This window comes from Neopsephotus bourkii, unplaced genomic scaffold, assembly GCF_033783945.1.
Source record: "Neopsephotus bourkii isolate Nb327-2 ecotype Australia unplaced genomic scaffold, CSIRO-AGI_Nbou_v1 NB_140, whole genome shotgun sequence".
Taxonomy (NCBI): domain Eukaryota; kingdom Metazoa; phylum Chordata; class Aves; order Psittaciformes; family Psittacidae; genus Neopsephotus; species Neopsephotus bourkii.
The window spans coordinates 1,284,172-1,308,006 of NW_026900657.1; the positions used below are offsets into that span (position 1 = coordinate 1,284,172).

At 43.3% G+C, this 23,835-nt stretch overlaps 1 protein-coding gene across 5 annotated transcripts; it reads left to right on the forward strand.

The window, feature by feature from the left end:
- The first annotated feature begins 3,822 nt into the window (after positions 1 to 3,822).
- On the forward strand, positions 3,823 to 23,366 carry GGNBP2 (gametogenetin binding protein 2). 5 transcript variants are annotated; one of them, XM_061368868.1, is made up of 14 exons: positions 3,823 to 3,940; positions 4,778 to 4,891; positions 8,878 to 8,958; positions 10,979 to 11,232; positions 12,153 to 12,251; positions 15,359 to 15,472; positions 17,127 to 17,336; positions 18,338 to 18,512; positions 19,998 to 20,192; positions 20,762 to 20,912; positions 21,086 to 21,211; positions 21,294 to 21,445; positions 21,833 to 22,081; positions 22,729 to 23,366. In XM_061368868.1, exons 2-14 carry the CDS (start codon positions 4,799 to 4,801, stop codon positions 22,930 to 22,932), a joined length of 2,103 nt encoding a protein of 700 aa, XP_061224852.1. In that variant the 5' UTR covers positions 3,823 to 3,940; positions 4,778 to 4,798; the 3' UTR covers positions 22,933 to 23,366. The 5 variants fall into 5 exon arrangements, with proteins under 5 accessions (XP_061224852.1, XP_061224867.1, XP_061224860.1 ...); XM_061368883.1 differs by having other exon boundaries at positions 3,874 to 3,940; positions 4,764 to 4,891; XM_061368876.1 differs by lacking the exon at positions 3,823 to 3,940 and having other exon boundaries at positions 4,593 to 4,891.
- Positions 23,367 to 23,835: the final 469 nt, after the last annotated feature.

Below are 23,835 nucleotides of genomic sequence, written 5' to 3' on the forward strand. Positions count from 1 at the left end.
GCATTTTCCTGAACACCTAGGCTTTGCCAAATACTGCTGCTCCTGTAAGAACTCATTCAGAAGAGTAATGCTGCATTTACAGGTAGTGAACAGTGAAGTACTGGTGGAACGAGGTAGCAATGTATAGAGTAGAAAGCAGATGAGAAGTAGAAAAATGAGTAATTATAGAAACTTACCTGAGTCAGGATTTACCTAGTTCAGACCCTTGCATAAATAACAGCTAAGAATAATTCTTGATATGAAATGTATTCAGTAAGTGGATACTTAAAACTGTTTTGGCCCCTGTCCTGCAAGGTTTTATGCATATGCCTGACTTTGATAGCAGTAATTGTATGGGCAATGTTAATTCTATACTGAAATCTAAGTGAGCCTTTGAAGTAAGGCTGAACTTTATTTTCATACTCACTGATGACTATAAACAAAGACCTCAGATAAAGTGTGATGCTCTAAAGGATAAACTGCAAATGAATTCATAAAGCAGTTGTTGGAATTTGGTAATAAGAGCAGCACAGCCTTTTGTAAGAAAGTACAAAGATCCAAAACTAATTCACCCCCAGCCTGCATACCAGCGTGTTGTGACAGATCATCTTTAGGAACATTGTAAACTATGGTCTTCAGCTCTACTTCGAAAGTACTCAAAGGCCCACCTACTTGTCTATAAAATCATTTTAAGCAGCAGCTCATTTAGTACTGTGTCTTGACAGCTGAGTTGTCTTCAAGTGGGAACATTCTGTATTAATTTTTATTAGCAAACACAGTATGCAAATAGAAAGCAGCGTGATGCAGGGGGGCAGGCACCAGAAGATGTGCTCAGTTTCTGTCACAGCACCCTCTTTGTTCACTTTCCAGAGTGTGACAGTTCCTCCTGACCTTGTTAAGTTGTTGGTAAGACAAATACACTTAAACATTGTGAGGAATTTAATAGGAGATACAAATACTTAAGAAGTAGAATACAAGTGGTAATTGGTGATGTGTAATGTCAGTGGAGTTCCAAGCAGTGCACATGGGGCTGCATTTTGTACTTCTCCTTATTGATCGAATGTGATGAATCATAAAACCCATGGAGATTAAGCTTCTAAATCAGATTCCTTAAGGCAGACGTGCTGTGGAATAATCTGAAATTTATGAGGTTCTCTTAGCTGCTGGCCAATGGAAAGGTTAAGTCTGAGGATTACAGGCTGTGGCCATGCTGATTTCATGCTTGTTTACTTCCAAATTATAGCCATATAGTCTTCAGAATGAAAGAAAACCAGCCTGTATTATCCTGGGGACAAATGCAATCAATTGCCAACAATGTCTCATAAACAGCTGTCACGGTTTATAGCAGGTTTCTGGTAACTTGTGTACGTATTGATTTAAAACATTTCCTAGCCTTGCTAGGGAAGAAGGGTCTCCAGTGTGAGCTAAACAGCACAATGCACTCATGCAGAATTACTCATGGATATTAACTTTTGAAGTATTTGAAGCTCAAGACCTTCAGTGAGCTGTGCCAGTGAGCTCTGCCTGTGAGCACACGTCTATCAATGTGATTCAGAATGAAGGCATTAATTGGGTGTGACAAAGCAGAGTTGTGTCTGGGCAAGCAGCAAAATAGATACCAACTCCAGTTTGTGAAGCAGAGATGACGTGGGAGGTCTGTGGTGTCTGCACTGAGCCCTGTTAGCTCCACACACGCAGCAGGGTGCTGGGCACCTGCTCCAGGAGTGGAGCTGTGGTTTGCAGCCCCAAACCGAGGGGACTGTGGTGCACAAGTGACCAGAAGAGTGGGGATAATCCATGCAGTGCCACATTGTGAGGCTGTCTGCTGCTTTTAAAGCCATATGAAGTAAGTTGTTCACCACTGACTTAATGAGAGGCAATTCTCCCTGCTTATTGTCGATAACAAATGTGGCAAGCTCTGCCCTGAAGCAAGCATAGTTATTAATGCTGTTTAAACTATGAATAGATACAGATGATTAATCATGCCTGTGAAAGAACCAAGAAACACAAGCACACATTCTTTGATCACCAAGTCTGTACGAGCATACGGCACTGTAATGGGTTGGGAGAGATGTGAGAGAAGTTAATGCTGTGGTACTGCTGTAGACACTTTCTCCACATGTACCTTGATAGCTGTTAGCTCAGTGGTTGGTAGGAACAAGAACACTGCATTTCATTTGGCTTTGGGGTGTGTTTAGACGACGAAGATCAAAGATGCATTGTGCAGATCAAAGATACATTTAAAAAAATCAGAAACTTTTATTTAGCTGTTACATAATTGGTACAAGTTTAAGGTATTTCAACTAGTACAAATAAAAGGGCTCAACTATTGCATGGCACCAACTTCAGGAATACTAGGAAAGCAGAGGACTGGGAAAACAAATTCTGCTGTCTTTGCTGCTGTAATTCCACCACGTGATTTTGTGTCTGATGCCATTTATCCTTAACCTTGTTATTTGTTACGCATTCTTACCAAATCTCATTGGTTTTAAGGGTCAGCTTGGTAGCAGCCTTCCTCTCCAACCCAGCTCTTTTAAAGTCCAATGTTACAAGAAAGACCTCAAGCTGTGTCCTATTCCAAAGCTGCTATGTCCCAAAGAACAGGTATTTCTCCCAGGAGAGAGGGGCATGCAAATGCACGGCAGGAAGGGGCTGGCTGCTGTGTAGTGGTTTTGTAGACAGCAAGCAAGCTGTGTCTTCCAGCAACCGTGGGTAAAACCTACCTGAAATGTAATGGTACTTCTTGGGTGTAGTTCACCAGTGTGTACCCTGAGAATACAACATCTGTGGCATGTGTGGATGCGATCCAACCACACACTGGGAGCGGAAGGGCAGAAGTGATACAGGAGCCTGAATGCTGAATGCACCCTGGGTGCTCATCACGGCTCGGTGCCCTCGCCATGCCCTGATGGGAGGAACCACCCCTTGCTATAAACCCCAGCTTTCCCTTTTCCTGAAGAAACCTATAAACAGCAACTGTGCAGTGATGTGGCTCTGCACTGTGTTTGTCACAGGTGCTGCATGATGAGTTCAAGTAAATTAACTCCTCCACTAAAGATATTTTTAATGCAGAAACAAGGAGGAGAAGAAATACTGCTCCCTAATTGCCTCCCCTGCATTTTCTTGTGAGGACTTCAGTATCTATATACATAAATAACAAGAAGGAACAGATCAAGTGTAGTATTTAATAGCTCAAGAAAGGCTATGGGTTTTGTTTGTTTTTTTTTTTGCTAACTTAAGCAGCTGGTTGCATTAGGGTGCTGCAGAAGCCAACAGCCTTAAGAGCCCGTAAGTGCAACTAAAGCCTGCTTTAGCTGGCATGTGATCAGAGCAGGGAGGTTTGGGGCTGCACTTTGATGCCTGGGCTGCGTCCGGATGCATTTTAGTCAGTTTACGCTCCCAGTCGGTCTGCACTCGGCTGCCTCTACAGCAACACCAGCACGGAGGCGCTTCCACGCGCGGGCCTGAGTACCCTCTTGGCCCTGTCCCACCCGAGACAGCGACGGGCTCCCACCCACCAATGCTTTGGGGTTCAACCCCACCCGCTCCCCTTCGCCTCCGCAGCTCACGGGGCCCAGCTCCTTCCACCGCACCACCGGCACGGCGAGAGCCCGGGCACAGCGCCGCGCCCCGGGGCGGGAACGCGACGGCAGCGGCCGCCCCACCGCAGGGAGAGGCCCGAGGAGCGCCCCCCCCCGGGCCGGGCCTTTAACGTGCGCCCCCTCCCCTACCTCAGCCTCCCGGACAGCGCCTGAGGCCCTGAGCCCGCGGGAGGGGCCGGGAGGTAACGGTTGAGCGGCCGGGGCTGCGGTCTCTCGCGAGAGGAAGGCGGGGCAGCCCGGGGCCGCCGCCTGTGGGGAGGGCCCGGGGAGGGGGAGAGGAAGGAGGCGGCTCTGTGGCGGAGCCCGTGGTGTCCGCCCGCCTGTCAGAGCGCCTGGGCCGCCGACTCGCGGAGGAGCCGGTAAAGGCCCGAGGGGGACGAGGTGGCGGTGGGCCGCAGGGCAGGGTAACGGCCCCGGTGGGGCTGAGGGGAAGGCGGGAGGAGAGTGAGGCCGGGAGCGGCCCGCAGGCTGCTTTCACGCCATTGCCGTCCCGGGCGGAGAGCTTGCGCCGCGCCGGCTGGAGGCCGGGAGAGGACAGGGAAGGAAGGGCTGGGTCTGGCCGCCGTGTCGCATCCCCGCGGCTCGCCCCTAGCCCCAGCCTGCACGAGGGAGGTGTCCGCGGGCCCCCTCCCCGCGGGTGCGGGCGCGGCCCGGCAGCGGGTGGCCCGCGGGCAGGGGTGGCCCCGCCTCACAGGTGGAGGCGCCCCCTCCACCCGCCGTTGCTTCTCGCCCTCCGCAGCAGCCGTTGGGCTGGACGGGGGTGTCGGAGAGTCGCGAGCCGCGCTGGATGGGTCCTCACCGGTCCTGCTGGGCCGGTGGCGGGCGGGGAGAGCGGGAGCGGCCCGCAGAGCGATGGGCTCTGTCCCTCCGGCCTTCCTTCCCCGGCGGTGCCCAGCCGAGGGCCGGGTACGCTCCACCCCGCCGTCCCCTCCCTTTCTTCCATGTTATGTCGCATTTCCCAGCCTCCCCACCTCTCCCGTTCCCGGTCCGTAGCCTTTTTGAGTCCTTTCCAAGGCCGAAGCGGCGGGCAGGCTGCGCTCCCGGGGGTGGGTTGGGCGGCGGGGCCGGTGCCCGGCGTGGTGAATCAGGCGATGGGGTAATGCAGGCTTATTCCCGGGGTGGTGAAAGTGTGCCGGGGAAGCGCGGCGGGTATTTACCTCCGCGGGGTTTGGCTGCTCGCAGGCTGGAGCGGGGAGGAAGCGGCAGCAGCAGCAGCTATGGCGCGGCTGGTGGCGGTGTGCAGGGACGGGGAGGAGGAATTCCCTTTCGAGAAGAGGCAGATCCCCCTCTACATCGATGACACCCTCACGGTGAGTGCCTGTGGAGCGCGGGGTGTCCCCGCACCTCTCGCTCCCAACGTGTGCGGGCGGCGTGTTGCAATGCCCAGGCGAGGCCTTTCCTCTAGACAGGCCTCTCAGGCTCCTCCTTTGCTCCTGCAGCGTTAATCTTTGGGACTTTGCAACACTTCGGGTTAACAGCGCTTAATGTGGCAACTTTTTTATCTGATTCCCAGCTCTAAAAACATGCAGACCGCGTAATGAGAAAGTTACTGCTGTACTGGCACCTGGGCAGAACTTGTTTTCAAGTGACAAGCCTGTCTCAGTGTCCGAGCCCAAACGTGGAGCAAAGCCGTTTTCCAGTTAATCAGGAAGGGAGCCATATTAAGGTTAAACCCTGGTTTTACAAGGAGGTAATGAATATGCTGTCAGATAGGCAAGAAAAGGCTAAAGGTGTTTTTGAAAGCTTTGGTTTCAGGTAAGGGTTATTGAGTCTGTAATAATGTGTCTGCAGTAACAAATCTGAGAGTTTCTGTTTCAGTATGGTGTTCTGAATTTAAAAACATGGGGGAGGGTTGCCATTTCCAGAAGATTCAGTGGAAAAAATGAGTGAAATGGAGCTTGGAGGCTCTCTAGTGTCTCCTGCTTACGTGTTTAGAGGTAGGCTCAGAAATTGCATCTCAGGTGAACACAGCAAATAGGGGGGGAAAACGTACATGACTAGCCTGTTGTTGTTTGCTTTGATTCTTAGGGTGTGAACAAGTTGGGTGGAAAATAAAATTGTACTTAGTGTAATGGGGTACCTTGATTTCTGCATTTGATTTCTGTTGCTGTCAGTGGCATGACAGTAAATGCTGTTACTTTAAATAGTGTAAAATTTACGTGCTTTAAATTCCTGATCTCGTGGTTTAGCACAGGAGAATGCCTGACTTGCATCAGCTAACTCTGTCAACCTCCTAGTGTAATTTCTTCCACCTTCCAGAACAAAACAATTGAGTATCTTCAAGAGAGTCTCTTAACCCTCCATCCCACTGTTAAGGATTATCTCTCTCAATCCCATCTCATTTTGCTACCTTTGAAGGAAAGGTCTTTGCAGTATTTTGGTTTTGATCATTTTAAATGATGACATACTATTAATATACCAGATATCATCAGTGGTTTTGACTTTACATGGTCTGTCACCTCTAGTTAATTGTGCTTATACATTAGGCATAGTTTCCCCTTAAGTGGTCCAAAGCAATATCTAGCTCTCCTAGAGTGGCTGGTTACCTGGGAAACCCAGCGCTGTGAGGATAGTGTCATGGTTTAGTGCTGGACATGGCAGTGCTGGGGAAAAGGTTGGACTCGATGATCTTAAATGTCTTTTCCAACCTGGCTGATTCAATTGTAGTGTGTAATTGTTTGGGGGGGGAGGGGGGGGAAGTTGTCAGTCTTCAGTCATGCCTTGAAAGTTGTTTTGCCCCTCCATTCCCAGGTAGTTTTAAGATACTGGATTTCTCACTCTCTTGCCCCTGCCCTCAGACTCCCTAGTAAAAATCACTCATTAGATTGTGTCAAGTAGGCACCTTACCATGCTCTTGTTAGGTTTGCTATGTTTAGTAGGTTGAGAGTGAAAATTCAGCTGTACCAGGTGTAAGGTAGATGACTTCAACTGACCTAAAATTCCATTTATGGTTTAGCTCCAGCATTTAACACCAGGCCCAAACCTCATGCAATTGCACCGTGTTGTTGCTGTCCTTCTACTTTTTATGCCAGAGGCAAGCCATCCTCATGATTGGAGAGGTTCCTATAGCTCCAAATCAGATTTGTTTCCTTCTGGGTGAAGTGCAAGTCATCCTCAGCATGACTTATCTCAGGTCCATTCCCCCCCCCCCCTTGTTCATTCTGTTACTGTTATTGCAAGGTACTGGCGTTTGTAGGTGGCTTCTGGAGGCTTTTATTAAATGAATCTGCAAAAGCAAGTAAATGAACTCTCACCTTCCTCATCTCAGTTGTGTATAAATTCTTTGAGAGCTATTGTGGGGCATGCAGTTGTCTTTGACACATAATTCAACATCTGCAGCATTACCTTTACAAAAGTGGTGTTTAGTAACTGGTTTCTGTAGACCACTTTTAAAACTCCGGTTTTAAAAATAGTGAGATTGCTGGAAGACAGTGGGAAGCTGGAAGACTTAATCTGTGCCTTAAATCTGGAAACAATGTGATTACAAATCAGTGAATGAATGGTCTATCCCACTCTGAAGTGTGTGACATTTTTTTTGTAGTAGCATAGAAAGCTGTTTAGGTTCCTTGTGGTGCTGCTCTACTATATGAATTGTTCACTGCCACGCTTTTCTGTTTCTTATGGCTCAGCTGGAACTTCAAGGAGGTTTAAATATTTAACCAGTTTAATTTCTTAAGCAGCTTTTATGATTTCTAGAAGGCATTCCATTTGATGTAAGAAAGTTGTGAATGTACCATCCCTGGCAGTGTTCAAGGCCAGGTTGAACGGGGGTTGGAGCAGCCTGTTCTAATGGAAGGTATCCCGGACTGAATGAGCTTTAAGGTCCCTTCCAACACAAACCAGGCTGGGATTCTATGTGATGGTACAGGAATTTTTTCTTCCAGTTCTGGGTGTGATGGTGGCAGATTTTTAACCACTTAATAGAATATTGTCAGACACATGAATTCATTTAACCTTTGGTAATTTCACTTTGTTGTACAAAATACCCAAGGGTATTGTCTGATAATGGGAGATTGGGAGGGGGGAATATGCAGGTCATATCTTCTCTTTGTTATTAGCAGGTAGAGCTTTTACTTTTGCATTAGCTTGTTCCCCACAGAAACATCAAATGATCAATGTAGGAGACCTGTAATTCTGCAGCAAAAACTTAGGCAGGTCCTTGGTGTGTGTGTGGATCAGGAGAAAAGATGCATGAGAGGATAGGATTGGCACTGTTCTTTGTAAAGATAAGGCAGCTGTGCTAATGTTCCAATTTAGCACATGTGAGAGTGAAATACTGCCTTGCTTTCAGGCCTCAGAGAATAGGTGTTTATTTTGAAGCAATGTCTAGTGCCTGTAAAAGTAGATGTATGAGTTCTCTGGGGGCAGTGTCAGCAGTTATGGAGACAGCAGGGAATCGTATCTTTACTAGACAATTAAGGGAAGGTATCCTATTCATCCTTTTTCCTCCCTCCAACTTAATTTGGTGTTGATTGGTATTAGAGTTATTAACCAAAGTTGTTACTTTATCTTTCAGATTTTAAAGTGAACTTTTATCATTGGTATTGATAAATTCTGTATTTCTTGGGTTGGACAAAGAAGATCAACTAAACCAGTCTTAGACGTTTATCTAGTTGGTTTCATTTTACTCCATGCTTGTTCAGCTGGATTTGTGACTGAACAGTGTTAGAAATTGCCCTCTTTGTTGCATAGTAATTTGAAAAGAAATATGATTAATTACTTAAAAGTAATCACATTGTTCTGAAGGCTTAACTTTTTACTTGGAGCCTCTTGGGAGTTGCAGCTGCAGTCATGCAAAACAAAGTATCCCTTGGAGTACTTTCTCGGGTTAATATGGTTTTAAATTAGCCTTTGAAGGAGTGGACTCAGTCATTAAGCTGTTGTGACTGTTTCTTCATAGCTTTATAAACAGAGTTGGGATGTTGAATCAATTGGCATCTCAGTGTGTTAAAGTACAGTATGTTGTTTCTAAACTGAAATGGGGTCTCAAGTTGTGTAGTAATGTAATATAAATGCCAATGCCTCCTTTAGCAACTTTTGCTTTTTCTGTAACAGCTATTGAGGAGTTGCCATTTATAAACTGCATCTAGAGCATTCTGTTAGTGAAAGTTGCTTTGAAACCTTCACTGTCTTAAACTAATACTTTTCTCCTTTCCCAAGCTTCCAATAGTTAGGTGGGCAGAATGGACATTCACCATAATTTCTGTCTTATTTCCTCCAAGAAACTAAAATAAATTAATGCTCTTTTGGACTTTTTTTTCTGAAAGCATTTTTTCCCCCTCTGTCTTTTGTATAGATGGTGATGGAATTTCCTGATAATGTGCTAAACCTTAATGGACATCGGAGTAACGGTGCACAGTTGAAACAGTTCATCCAGGTAAATATGCCCTGCTGGGTTTTAAGGCCACGCATCAAGTCTTGCTTTCCTTAGACTCATGCTTTTCTTCTCTAGGAGGCTGTCACTCTGGGAATGACTTAAAAGACACATCAGCACCTATATACAATTACATATTGGTACCAAAGTACACTGGATGCATTTTTTTCTATGTTTTACAGCATTTATAGACTGTCGGCTGTGTCAGGAAGCAATTGCTGCCTATCTGTTAGAATAGAATGCCTGTAAAAGCAACGCATCTTCTGGTCGCTGCCAGTTTATACATAATGGAAACTACAGTTTCTAAATACATTTTGATTATTTTCTTTTTCCTAAATGTTTTTGAGCTGCTTTTTCAAGTGGAAGTGTGAATTGCTTAGGACTGAGTTCTTATGATTAGTACCATACCAAGATAGAATTAATGTACCAGTTTATAAATTATATATAGTTGAATAGTGAGAGACTGTCTTTCCTTACTGAAGGAGCCTTACTTATCCCTGAAGCCTTACTAAATAGAAACTTACCTGCCAGCACTCTGGCAAGTAACTGGCACTGTAACACCTGTAGCAACTAAAAAATTGTGCCACTTGATATGCAGAGGAACAGGCCAGTTTGCTGATGTGCAGCTTGTACTTCTTCACTGGTGGCTTGATAGCAGCAGTTCAAACATATGCTCCATGTAAAGCATAGCTGTGCTGTGAAAATAGCGCATCTCTCCTGTTGCCATGACTGGTACTATTAATTACAGGAAAGAGGATTATTGCAGTGATACCACTTTTCAGGTGACTTAACGTGCCTGCCTTTAAGAGCATAAACCTTAAATGTTATCTGATAATGGCTTTCCTTTTCATAACATGTATTGCATAAAGTGAGCTGAAAATATTTTCTCTTTTCAACTGATGTATTTCCACGCTCCATGGGATTGATTAGTTTCACTATGTAGAATGTTCTTTCTTTCCTCAGAAGTTGTGACAAGTCATTTCTCCATTAGGAGTGTTTAAGTGGTGTGATATGACAGTGATACAGAAAATACTATTGTGGCAACATTTCCTGTGTGGATACAAAATGTGCTTACAAAGCTGTGCTTTGTAGAACTGGGGAAAATGCTGCTCACAATTAATACACTGACAGGACTCCGCTTTTACAGATGATATTGGAAAGTGCCAGCAGTGCTGATATTCTAAGTGTAGGTGTGTGTGAGGAAGGGACTCTCCTCTGCACAGCTGTGCTAGTGGCAGTTCAGTGTTGATGAAGTCCAAGCCAGTAATTTAGGAGAAGGAATAGGAGGGTATGTGCTTTGTGTGTGTGCCTGGATGCGTTTGACAGAGGAACAAGGAGAAACTCCTGAAATTGTTTATTGATGTAAGAAACATTGAAAGTGTTCTCTTTAATGTTCTGTTACAAGCACACATTGAATGTTCAATAGCAAAATAAACTATGTCACCCTGAATAGTAAGTAATACATGCTGGCTTTTAATTTCAGATGCTGGAATTATACTGGCAAATGGCATTTAGCCTTCAAGGAAAAATATTGCAAAGTTGTCTTGTCTGAACAGAATAAGCTTCTTGTAAATGAGGTTTCTGTATATGCCAGTGAGCATCCCAGGAATTTACTTTCTATGTAGAGTTGCGTGTGAGACCCTTTCCTAACACATCTGTGCTGAGGTGGGGGAAAAAAGAGCTTCCTGATAGGAACGTGGAATGTTCCATTTGTTTGGAAGCAGCGTTTGCTGATACGAGAGGCAGAAGGAGGAAACAAGAGCAGAAAAATATTAGCTTCCTTGCAGAGGGTAGATGGTAAGACTTGAAGCTGAATTGCTCCTATGCTATTAGCAAGTGTGGTTTTGTTCATACAAGTATTTTAAATGTCTACATTAAAAAGTGACCTGAAACTGAGTACTGCAGCCAGCTTCCACAAGTGTATTGTGGTACAGAAAGGCTGCTGGAAAAGGAAGAAATCTTAAACGCACATCTTGAACTGTTCCTTTTGGTTTTAATGATTTAATTTCTTGTTCTCTTTTAGAGGCATAGCATGCTTAAGCAGCAGGATCTGAACATTGCGATGATGGTGACATCACGTGAAGTGCTGAGCGCGCTCTCTCAGCTGGTCCCATGTGTTGGCTGCCGTCGCAGTGTGGAACGTCTGTTTTCTCAGCTTGTTGAGTCTGGAAATCCAGCACTTGAGCCCCTGACAGTAGGGCCAAAAGGGGTTCTGTCTGTAACTCGAAGCTGTATGACTGATGCAAAGAAGCTCTATACACTGTTTTATGTACATGGGTAGGTGTCTTAGAGATGCCCAGATTATTCTTACCTGGGGACGAGCAAAGCTAGCTTCTGTGCATTTGACTTTACAGCTGCCTTGGTGATACTGAAACGTCACAAGTTTATTTCTTCTAGTATATACTTGTCTTTTAGAGCCATTTTATAGTAGTTATCAGCAAAACTGGGAAAAACCAAACCCAACTAATCTGTCATATCATCAGTTGAGATGCCATGATTGCAGTTGAAAGATACTGATATTAAAAAGTTCAGTTATCAGTCTGGAATAGGTGCTGTGGGTTTTTCATGGTCTCTGGAAGAAGCGTGTTTCTTCACCCTGCTACTTTGCAACTATTGACTAACACCTGGCCCTAAAAATCTTTGTACTCCTTGAGTATAAAGGTGACACTGAGAAAGTGAAACCTTCTGGGTTTGGCTACCGCAATAAATAGCCTTGGTGCCATTTGTTTCTCAGCTATCAGCAGACCAAACAGTGACTGCTCACCACAGTGGGCCTTGGCCTTCCAGCTGGCTTCAGCTCATTCTTCTTCGTGCAGCTAGCAGGTCAGTGAGAAGTAGGAAAGGTTAATGCAGAGCTGGGGTGGTCAAGATTTGGAGGGTGAGGTGAATCAAGTGGTCATAGTGGTTCCCCACACTTCTCAAATAGGCATCATTGCTCGAGGTCTGTTACTTAAAGTTATGCAATAGCCTTTTAGATGTGGGTTCTCTTTATCTTGCTTGCTAGGATTTGTCTGGAAAATCCTTGTGTACTGAAGCAGGATTGTGTGTCAGAAAAGTTAAAATGGGGGACAGGAGGAAGTTTTAGGTAGAATTCATTAGTGCACTTGTTTCTGGTACATGAGCTGAATTAATCCCTTTAAAATTTTTCTGGATGACCACGTTTTCAGAATATTAATTTTTTATTTTTTTCCCCATAGGTCCAAACTGAATGCTATGATTGATGCAATTCCCAAAAGTAAGAAGAACAAGAGATGCCAGTTGCACTCCCTGGACACACACAAACCAAAACCTTTGGGGTAAGTTCCTTTAACATCCACAATTCCAATGAAAATATGTTAAGAAACCAGACTATTGATAGTACCTTCTATGCAAGCATTGTGGTAAAATTCTTATGCTGTTATCTGTTTCCCAGAGTTGTAATCTCTAGACTATTTGGTTTTTATAGCTGACTCGGATAGTTGTGGGGGAGAGGAACAGAAGCACCCAGGAGTTCTGGGCAGTGTGTGTTGCAGGGCATGAGCCCTTCTCCACAGGCTTTGTAAAAGGGTAGTTAACCCTTTTTTGTGCAGTGACAGTTTTGTCAGTGAGATGGTTAATTCTTTCCTTGCTCATTCTTTGACTGAACAAAACTAATGCTATGAGCTCTTCTGCCCTCACAAAATAAGCTCTGTGGTCATTCCTCATTGTTTGAGTTGTCCCTCTGCCCTTTGTCAGACCTACCAAAGGCAACTGGTGATGCTTTTATACCAAGTTTAAGGCTGCAATAAGAAATGAGCTGTTCCCCCAAGACTTGCTGTTGGTCCTGGTCGTTTCATTTTTGCCTCTTTGCTTTTGGGTCTGTGTTGTTTGGGATTTCTGTTTTTTGGTATAAAAATATCCATGTTTAATTTCAAAACCAGGTGCCAAAATGCATCTTGGCCATTACAAACCAGTGCTTTCTGAAGTGTTTTTCATATCTGTCTGACATAACTTGGACTATAGCCTGCTCAGGGCATGGATGGCTTCTGCACAGTGTAACCAGTGCTCTCAAAATACGAACAGGTTTTTATGCTCTACACCTCAGTGATTGATCAGCAGTTTTTCTCACAGTGCAGTGAAAACAGTGCTAAATGAATAAACATCTTGCTTGGGGGTTATTAAAAATGCCTTGCAGAACTGTTAATAAAGGCCTCTATTGTGGTGGGGCTGCAGGGTTAAAACTAAACTCAGTATTTTCTCAAAACACAGCAGCATGTTTTGAATGCACCAGTGAAAAAGATGTGTATATATACACCTCTGTGTCTTGAAGTTGAAATAGGTTATTCCAGCTGGCTAACCACAAAAACACTCCCTGCAAGTCTGTTGTGGACTTGGGGGCATTTTGTTGTTGGGGGGGGCGTTTATTGTTACTTTTGTCATGACCAATAAATTGGACTGCTGTGCTTAGCTGAAGTGTCCACGAGCTGGTTTAGTCAGTTGTGTTCTCCTTCTGGTTAAGCACACAGCCTGTGAAAGCTGTGTGGAAGCCTTGCTTGTGGTTTCTAGTTACAGGATGTATGTTTTTCTATGCAGACTTGAGTCACTTTGGGTTTAGGTAAATCCCCTGAGCTGGTAGGCATGTGGAATTTGACACTTGCTTTTCACTTGGGCTGCTTGAGGACAGTGGTGGCTAATCATTATCTCCATTTTTTTATTTTGGTTACAGGCTTTTCATACAATTAGTTTAAAGCTTACGTTACACAAGCAAAAGGTCATAAGAGTTACAGGGTTATGTTAACATAAAGCAAATCCAAAGCATTATGAAAGTGTTATTTTTTTTCTTTACTTTTGTTTCTAATAAGATTAATCTTTTCTGTGTAAGAACATGTATTGTGGAACCTGCAGTGACCATTTTGGCAAAGGAGAACAATTCTGAAACTGAATGAATAGAGAGGAAAATGCTGCCTTTGTTTCCTCAAGTCAGGCTGGAATAAATCTCCTTAGTATTCTGAATGCTGGCAGGTTAATAGGGAATATATGGAAGACCAGTATTTAGTACACTGCTAATAAAGCCTTCTGCTTTATCCGATAACTTAGCTTGTGCACAATCAGTGTAGTAAAGAAACACTGCTTGCACTCTGCTTCCTCAGTCCGTAGCCATTTGTTATGCTACGGAAGTGATCAGAGTGAATCAGTACTGCTGTTTCTCCAGATAAATGTGCTGCCTTGAGTGGAAGCAAGTATGCTAGCAGCCTAAATACAGAGGCATCAAATAGAACTGTTCTACAGAACAAATTCTATTTATCAATTTAGAGCTGCTTATTGCAAGAAACCTCTTCAGCTGAGTTGCATCTCTTGGGCATTTGGTACACACAGAAGAGGCTTTGAGTTGTAATTGTGTTGCTTAATTGGGCAAGTTACATAACTACCTAATACCACTTGAGTTACTTGATGTCCTCTCTTTGTGTGCCTGGTTTATGGCTACTCAGGTCCATTTGAGGCTAAGGAGCATTTTAACCTCTCATAAAATGCAAGCCATATGATGTGGCAGGCTAGATAATAGCACACACAGATACTCTTGAGGAGCTAATTATTAAATGGGAGTTCTTCCCCTGTTTTCCTGCTCTGTTGTACCCATACATGAGCTTAAACAGAACTGACCGTTCTGATAAAATGTCAAGTGTAGGCAAGCCTGTAAGTAAGCGTGACTGCTGTTCACAGTTTGTTCTTTGCTCTATACGTGTACTTTTAGCATATCCAGACTTAAGGTTTGGGGGTTTTTTTAATGAATTTTGGAAATAAAATGCAGTGTATTCTATGGTGTCTGACAGTGGTAGATGTGTGGAAATCTAAGGGGTTTCTTTTGCTTTTTACTTCATGGTTTTGATTTGGTTTAGTAAGTTCTTCTATGAAATTTTATCCTCCAGAAGTATTAAAACTTGTGTATGTTTGTACTTAAGGTAATATAGACAATACCCTGAAGAAATGCTGCTGGCTTTCAGCTGTGACTTCCAAAAGTCCTCATGAATCTTGGTTTCTAAACACGGACAGCACAAATTCTATCTCACGTCTGACCCTGACTTTACTGGAGGCTAAGGCTCAGCCTGTAAGGGATTCTAAGTAAATTAAGGACCATGCATTTTCATAACATTCGTTTAGGAGAAATAAGCAGTGCACAATATATGTATAGTATAGGTTTAACAATGTTTTTTAATGCTGTGTGACACTGAAGGGAGCATTAGCACACTCAGTACACTGAAATCCAGTGCAGATAAGGAAAATAGTGAAAACAGGAGGAAGGAGGAGAGCAAGTATAGCAACATTTGTCACTGTGGGTCTGTCTAGGGAGCAGTCAGGTAAACTAATGATGCTTTATTTTGCTTCTTTTCTAAACCCCTCCCAGGATGATGGACAGTCTTCTGTTTCTTACCATCTTCTTTTGCAGGGGTTGTTGGATGGATGTGTGGGAGCTCATGTCCCAGGAATGCAGGGATGAAGTAGTTTTAATTGACTCTAGTTGTCTTTTAGAAACGTTAGAAACCTATCTACGGAAACACAGGTATGTTAAAAGAACAAAGACACCCCTTCATTGTGAGGAATACCTGCTGTGTTGTTTTGCGAGTCAAAATGTACGCGGAGTTCACTCAGTGCTTAAAAGTATAAAGGATTCTTCTGATACCTTCCATCTAAGCTTCATGCTGACGGGGAACTTTGACAGATTGGATTGTAACAGACTAAGACTGTGAAATATTCTTTGTGTTTTACCTATTTATTGTTCCATGTTATGGTAATGCAAAGGGCTCAGGTGAAATCATAGCTGTTTTGTTAGGATTAAGTTGATTTACAGTTTGATGTATTAAAGCTGCCTATATTCTTTCACTCTTTCACAAGTAGCCTACTGTGTCTGGGACTATGCTTTCATTTAGGCTTTTGGGGAGTATGTGCAAATTCAAACTAATATGAGCTAAACTAATAAGAGCAGATTTTAGGCTTGATGTTGCTTTTAAATCACTGCTTTAAAACAGTTATTTATGACTTAGTACTGTTAGTACTATTAGGTCTCTCTTGCAAGGTAAAAATAGGCCGCTAAATCATTGTTGCATGTGTATGGGAGCTACCATGCTGATTAAAACGCTTTATTTTCCAGTAGTCTCAAGGTTCTGATACGACATAGCAGGACCACAGATGGGCGCGGGGGTGGTGGTGGTGTGGAAATAACACTTTGGAAACAAAATAGCTTTAATCTCCTGTGACATTAAACATGGTGCTGGCAACATTCTGGATGCTAACCTGCAGTAATGTTACTGTTTTCTTTCCTTTCACCGCAGAAACTAGCCAGTTATCATAGTTCTATCAAACATCAAAGTATATTTTGACTTAGTGTTGTCAAGTGAGTGGACAAACTAGGAAAGGGAAAAACACCATCTAGAGACGGCATGAAGAGCCAGCTTTTCAAGCAGAAACCTGAAATGTGAGCAGCTTGTCTGACTTGCATTGTTAATACAGCCAGAGGTTTTGTAGCTTCTTGAAGGTGACTCCTGCTATAAAATAGAAGGAGCTGAATTTGGTTGTATTTTAATTGTAACAGGCTTCATAACTATGTTCTTCCCACATTAGTTATCTGAGCTATGTTTAAATTGAAACCTTGTTTGGCTATCTGTGCAGTTATCTAGTAATTCAGAATATGTTTAAAGGTGCTTGTAGTGGAAACATCACTCACACAGAGCAGGCAACAGAGGAATTTCTTTTTTTCTTACTGCTTATCACTCGAGTATACTTTAAATAATTGCCATAAAGTAACACGGAGTGTGTTACTTGAAGGGAATTTTGTCCTGGCTTATACTAATGATCCAGTTTGTTCGCTATTAGATTTCTGCTCTTTAAACAAGTGGATTTGCATAGCCATCTAGGAATTTCTTCATATTAACAGTTAGCCTGATTTATACCTTGCAGCATGAAAGTTGATACCCAGACTGGTAATATATGATAGGTAGTATAACGCATACGGTAAACTTACAGTGGCTTACGGCCAAAGTCTTACTGTTTTACCTTTTGAAGTAACATAAACCTTACGTGATCTAGTTTAAATCTAGCATGCACTATTAAATAGCTCTGTATGTTATAACTTACACTTATCTGCACTTCGCTCAGTATATTGTAACTTACTCTGCTTGAATAAGAACTCAGTCCCATTCTGTTCTGTTCCAACACAGGTTTTGCACTGACTGCAAAAACAAAGTCCTTCGGGCGTACAACATTCTCATTGGCGAGCTGGACTGCAGCAAGGAGAAGGGCTACTGTGCCGCGCTGTACGAGGGCCTGCGCTGCTGTCCTCACGAGCGCCACATCCACGTGTGCTGTGAGACGGATTTCATCGCACACCTCTTGGGCCGGGCCGAACCCGAGTTCGCAGGAGGGTATGAGTATGTAATTTGCTAGAGTGGGCTATCTAGCGCTTTGCTTCTTTATTTTATTACTGACTGTATTTTGCAGAAGTGTTTTATTGCCTCCTTGCTGCAGAATCATGTAAATGTTTGTGTGGAATATTCACGGTAAAGCAGACTTTCAAGGTAGCTCTTCAGTGTAGCAAACATTTCGTGCGTGCTTTTGACTTTAGAATGCATTTAACTCTGAAGGGAAGCCTGAAAGACATTGCCAGATGTGTTCTAGTTGACCTGTTTACTCACAGGACTGCCTGCTTTTCCATTGAGGTGTTCAGAATATGCGAAATAGAAAGAGATCCTTGCTTGGCAGTTTTACCAAATGCCAAATGTTCAATTTAGTTTTGTCACCATTTGTAGCAATTTCTAAACCTGTTTTAGCATCTTAAACTCTTACAATGAAAAGTACAAGTCTGAGCTCAATTAAAGCTCAGTCATAGTTGTTTAATGAGGATGGTAAATCCTTTCATAATGGTTTTTCCTTAACAGAGTACAGATTAATGCTGAAATGTTTTTACTTGGTACAGTAAGTAGTGTATAAACTTCTGTGTGTGTTTATTCAGCTTCAGTTAACTGACACATAAACGTGTAGGAAGGTGAAATATTTGCTATAAACTAAATACAGATTGCATTAAATGAGAGAATGGCTGCATCTCTGGCATTAAAACTCTGCTGATCCCTGTTACTAGGAGTGAGCAGAGACTGGTGGGGCACTGCCTTCTGAAGTCACAGGTGGGAAGACATAGTGCGTCTTAACAGCCCTGTGCACAGATTAACCTGTGAGGAATGTTGTGGTGGTTTTGACCTGGTCCTTTCTATTTTGCATCTGCATGAAGCACAGCAGAACTTGGTTTAAAAAGCTGTTCATGCAAACATTATCTTTAGTTGAACATCAAGAAAATACGTCATTGAGCTGCTTTGATCTCTTGGTAGACTTCCAGCTCCTTTAACAATACTGTACTTTGGTTCAACTCTTCCTGTAGACGAAGAGAAAGGCATGCTAAGACAATAGACGTAGCCCAAGAAGAAGTGTTGACCTGCCTGGGTATTCATCTTTATGAAAGATTACACCGAATCTGGCAGAAGTTGCGGGCTGAGGAGCAAACGTGGCAGATGCTTTTTTACCTGGGTGTCGATGCTTTACGCAAAAGCTTTGAGGTAAACCCCGAGTTTGATCTAACCCCAGTTGCTGTAGGAACTGCGTGCATCTCACTAAAATGATTTTTCTGCTTTCTACTAACATTGGGCTGGAAGGAGCTTCAGGGGTGTTGCATTCGATCCCTGGCTCACAGCGGGCAACAGTTGTGTAACGTCAACGCATAGCATAACTGAGTCGCCTTCCAATGTGAAGTCTCCTGGAAGACAAAAGGTTGAGGCTTTCTTGTACTTACATTGCACTGTAATGTGCAGCTTGGAGTCTGCTGTGTCTTTAATTCACAGTGAAGGTTTTTCTACCTGATAGCATTTAAAAGTAGCTCTGACCACAACAGGTTTGGCTTATTAGTAAAAATGGAGGATGTGCTTTTGGATTACAGACACAACAGCTAACTCTTGCATTCAGTGTGTACCAAATGCAGTCTGTAATCCTCTGGGATCTTGAACTCCATGCAATTCCTTCAGCATATGCCAGTAGTACACTTCCCTTTTGGTATGACATAAGTCTTTTTTATGTTTGTCTTCCATTCTTAATGATTGTTCTCTCTAAAAATGTCTAAAACATCAGAGGAGGAGGAACAAAATCAGGTTGGGAAAGGCCATAGTGGAACCCTCACCTGGTTCTTGGAGGTTTTTACAAGTAACTTTTCTAAGACTTACAATGCTGTGGCAGTGGCATTGACCGGGTAGGACTGGGTGCATGGTGGCATTCCTGGCAGGTTTTGTCTTGGTGTTCTTTTTAATTGAGAAAAGTGGTGTTGAAAATGCATTGGCATTGTAACATCCAGGCAGATACACTGCTATGTGATGTTGGTAATGGACTTGAAATGCAGAACTGTTCCATCTCTATATAGGGTCCTTTTCTGATGTGAGTGGGATTGGTGATGTCTCAGTTTGGCTTAAGGAGTTCTCAGAGTGATCTGGGAAAGAAAAGGGAATGTGTTCTTACCTCTGCAGGAGCATTGGTCCAGAATAGCTGACTGGTTTAACTGTACCCTTGTAACTTTATATGTGGATGTGCCATTATGATACTTGCTCTGAACTTAATGTTAAAGAACATATATAGATACTGCTGCATCTTGAGATACATTTATACTGCCTAGAAAAATTGGCTACATTCTTCACTGGTTATCCTAGACAAAGAGCTGCAGGGATTCTGTAGCAGTAGTTGTAATGTGGCTTTTTGTGTTAAATAATCAGAGTAAACAGTAAACATGGGAAAGAGATCCAAAAATGCATTCAAATCCACAAGTTCTCCCTGAAAATTGCGAATCTGGGCCATAAATTAGACACAGTGCTCCTCAAATACATGGATGTCCTCCAGCACTCTAAAGGGAGTGCCTCAGTCTGGATAGGCATTTATCTGTGATGGTCAGTAGTTGCGTTGATGTGACTCTGTAAGTACTTACCAGGGTGTTTTCCTTGTTTATAATGTAAAAGCTTGAATTGTGTTAACATCTGTAAATAGATCTAACCTCTTACAAACAGATGGCTGTGGAAAAAGTGCAGGGTATTAGTCGGTTGGAGCAGCTCTGTGAAGAGTTTTCAGAAGAAGAAAGGGTGCGAGAGCTGAAACAAGAGAAGAAGCGCCAAAAACGGAAGAACCGACGGAAAAACAAGTGTGTGTGTGAGATCCCTGCTCCTTCGCAGGCACCAGAGGAGAAGGAGGTAAATGAAGCAAAGGTAAACACTCGTATACATAACTGCATTTCTAATTTGGAGCTTCATTCATCAGCTCACTGTTTTCAGTTAGAATTCTTGAGGGGTTTTACTGTATTTGCTCACTAGAGGAACTGAGTACTTCTCTGGATTAGTACAGCCTGTTTGTAAAGTAGTTGCCTGGAATTGCTTAGCTTTGGGTTGTTTTTAAACCCTGAATCTCCAGGGGTTCAGGTTATCCTAGACTAGTTTTTCAACTCTCATTTCTTAAAGATCACTTAGAGCACGGGAATTCAAATGCTGGTTGGAGGCAATCTGCATCGAATTGTTGGAGAGGGGGGGCTTTGAGTAACTTACACTGCATAAATGCAATTATTATCCTGGATCTCCTGACTGAACTTATTCATGTTATTGTGGGGAAAGTGGTTGGTAGATGGGGTGGTTTCGGTTGTTTAGTACTTGTGAAGAACTACAGGCAACGCTGTGGCTGTTACCAGTCAGTGTCAGTTTTCTCTTGTGTACGGGTATCCTGTATGAGGATGTTGGTGGAGCTCCTCTCAGTACTTGCAAGTAACTTTTGGTTTTGTTTCAAGGAGAGCTCGAACTTCACGGAAAGCAGTTGCAAAGCCTGTGGTAGCACTGAAGAAGCTAACAATTGTGTAGAAGTAATTGTTACTAATGAAAGCACTTCTTGCACCTGTCCTAGTAGCGGTACCCTATTAGGTTCACCTAAAATCAAAAAAGGTACGTTAAACGTCATTGCTTTGCATTGTACAAACAGTGACCATTTCTGGGCTTAACAGCACTCGGCTATTTTTATAAATCACTTCTTTTAAAGATTCCTTTCATCTTAGAGGCATAACTAAAGAATATGCAATAGCTCCTCTACATCACTGTGACTTTTCACTTCATCTCAGGTTTATCTACACATTGTAATGGCAGTGATTGCGGCTATTCATCTAGCATGGAGGGCAGCGAAACAGGATCTCGAGAGGGGTCAGATGTGGCCTGCACTGAAGGCATTTGCAACCACGACGAAAACGGTAGGTTTGGTATGAATATAACATCAGTTTGGTATCCACTAAACTTAAGTGTCTGAAGTGCAAATGGCCTTGTCTTTTGCAGGAGATGATTCGTGTGTCCATCGCTGTGAAGACAAAGAGGAGGATGGAGATAGCTGCCTGGAATGTTGGGCTAATTCAGAAGAGAGTAACACAAAAGGCAAAAACAAAAAGAAGAAAAAGAAAAGTAAAACCTTGAAGTGCGAGAATGAACAAGTAAGGAGCACACTCTTCCAGGGTGCTTATTTAAATGCACGTGTTTTAAAGTAGTTACAAAAGTGTTTCAGTTGTGAGTGCTCTAAGTGGGATAACAAGGATCTGCTGCTACCTCTCCATCCATGTTTTGAAATCAAGATCCTTCCTACAATAGGTTGGGTTGGAAGGAATCTCTGCTGTGTTGCTAAGCATGTCCACTCTGGACATCATGTGCACTCAGGGAATTGACATGCCATTCCCCCCCTCCTCCCTAGGCTCACACATGTAAAAATATATATCCATGTTCTCTTTTTGAACTTCCTCCTTTCCTCTTTACATCCATCTGAAACTTGAATGATTCAGGTTGAACACTGCTGGTCCTTCATTACAGGCTCTTTTCAATCCTAGATTCAGAAGCTTGGAAGCTGTATGGCAGATCCAGGTAACAGAGAGACCTCAGGAAATCTCATGCACACAGAGTTTCATCGCGACAAGACCAAAGACACAAATGCTGAAAGCTGCTGTAGCTCAGAAAAAAGTGGGCAGCAGTTGCCTTGGTTTGAGCGTATGAAAAACGTGTCACAGTTTGCAGAACCTACAGATATGTCACTTGTTCCTGATACTGGAAAAGGTGCCAAAAGCTTAGTGGAACTCCTTGTAAGTAATGGCTTCCTTTGAATTCTAGGCTGTATCATACTGCTTTAAAACCTCGGGGTTGAGCATGGGGTTTAGAAGGGAAACCTCACTGAAGAACTGTCACAAGAGAGAATGTAACTGAAGATTCTGGTGCTTTGTTTGCTTTTGCATGTTCTCTGTAAAGTATGTAACTCGGACACTTTGCAGAGGAGGAGAAGCTGTCTGTCACTGGAATGCAAGTGACAGAACTTGTATTATAACTACTCATCAGCAAGGATTGCGTTATTCCATAAAATGAAATGTGCTTTATTGCTGCCTTCATGCCTCAAATATTACTTTCCCACTACTTTTCCACTCCTTGGACAGCTGCTTCTTGCTCCTTTCTTCTTCCTTTTTTCCATTGCTTAGTTTTAATTTAATGCTCTTGCAATGGGCATGTGCTAAGACTGAAGCATGATCTGGTTCTTCATGACTCTTGCCACAATCTAGCAGAGTGTATGGTGTGTCAATCAGGTGGCTGCAGTAGCCAGCTACAGCTTGTGGTGTCATGGCAGGAAGGCTGAACCTTCCTTCATCAGAGCAACTGTAGACCCTGAGTACAACTGCAAGAGGTGAGCTGCACAGGAAGCGTGATGCTTGAGTTCTTAAATGCCTGCTTTCCTTTGCAGGATGAGTCTGAATGCACTTCTGATGAGGAAATCTTCATCTCACAAGATGAAATCCAGTCGTTTATGGCAAACAACAAGTCTTTTTACAGCAATAGAGAACAATACCGACAGCATCTGAAGGAGAAATTTAATAAGTACTGCCGCTTAAACGATCACAAGGGGCCCATTTGTAACAGTTGGTTGACAACGGCTGGAGTGAACTAAAGCTCTTTCACTGAAACTCTCGATGACTACTGCGTCTTCTCTTTCAAAAACTTAATTTAGTGACTTATGGCAAATTTTATCTTCAATTAATGTGATTCTTTTTTTTTCCCTGTTTGTTGGGGGAGGCTGGTGGAGGTGATTTCATTAATTCTGTTCTTTCTTCAGGCTTGTCTCTTTAGTTGAGTAGCTGTGCAAGCCTCTCTTATAATTTAAAGCCATCTCTTTTCAGTCAATGTTTCTCTTCCTGTGAGACTTACAAGAAGCAAACTAGTGGCAAAGTAATGTTGTACCTATAATTCTGTACAGAATGACAATGAGTTGAATATAAGATTTTACAAAGTAGACATCCATTTGCAAGATGTTTTGGATGTAATATGTTAAAGCGCAATGTGCAAAATTTAAATAAAGAATATTTATTAATATGCATAGTAAAAGCTGGTGTTCAGGTTTCTACTTTCCACACTCCTGCAGCAGTTCAAGCTCCTTCTGGTCTGATGCTGTTGCTGCAGGCTGCGTGACTCCATGGAGGTAAGTGTATGGTGAGTAAACGTGGCCTGGGGAACACACAGACTTCTGTGGTTTGCTGTAGTTTGTGATTTGAGTTACTGTGCAGCAAGCAGGAGTGTGCAGCCTGTACCGTGCTGGGCGCTTGATGACAAACTGAATGCCTACAGACTCGCTGCTACCAGTGAGTTATTTCGCACTTACAAACGCACTTCTGTCCCGTCTCCCCCCAACAACGCAAGCTTGAAGCTTCTGCGGGAGCCTGGCCCAGGGTTAAGATGCTTTGGCAGATCCCAGCAGGGCCGCCGGGTGGCAGCGGCGGAGCGTTTTCCAGGGGGAGAGCAGGAGGCAGCGCTTCCCGCTGCCGGCACCAGGGGAGGCTCCGCGTTCGCTTCTGCG

What these genes read in the sequence shown, in the direction of transcription:
- GGNBP2 (XM_061368868.1), top strand. Translation starts at nt 4,799, where the DNA reads ATGGCGCGGCTGGTGGCGGTGTGCAGGGACGGGGAGGAGGAATTCCCT. An exon ending in ACATCGATGACACCCTCACG is followed by an intron (nt 4,892 to 8,877) that starts GTGAGTGCCTGT and finishes TCTTTTGTATAG; the next exon opens with ATGGTGATGGAATTTCCTGA. An exon ending in TTGCAACCACGACGAAAACG is followed by an intron (nt 21,212 to 21,293) that starts GTAGGTTTGGTA and finishes TGTCTTTTGCAG; the next exon opens with GAGATGATTCGTGTGTCCAT.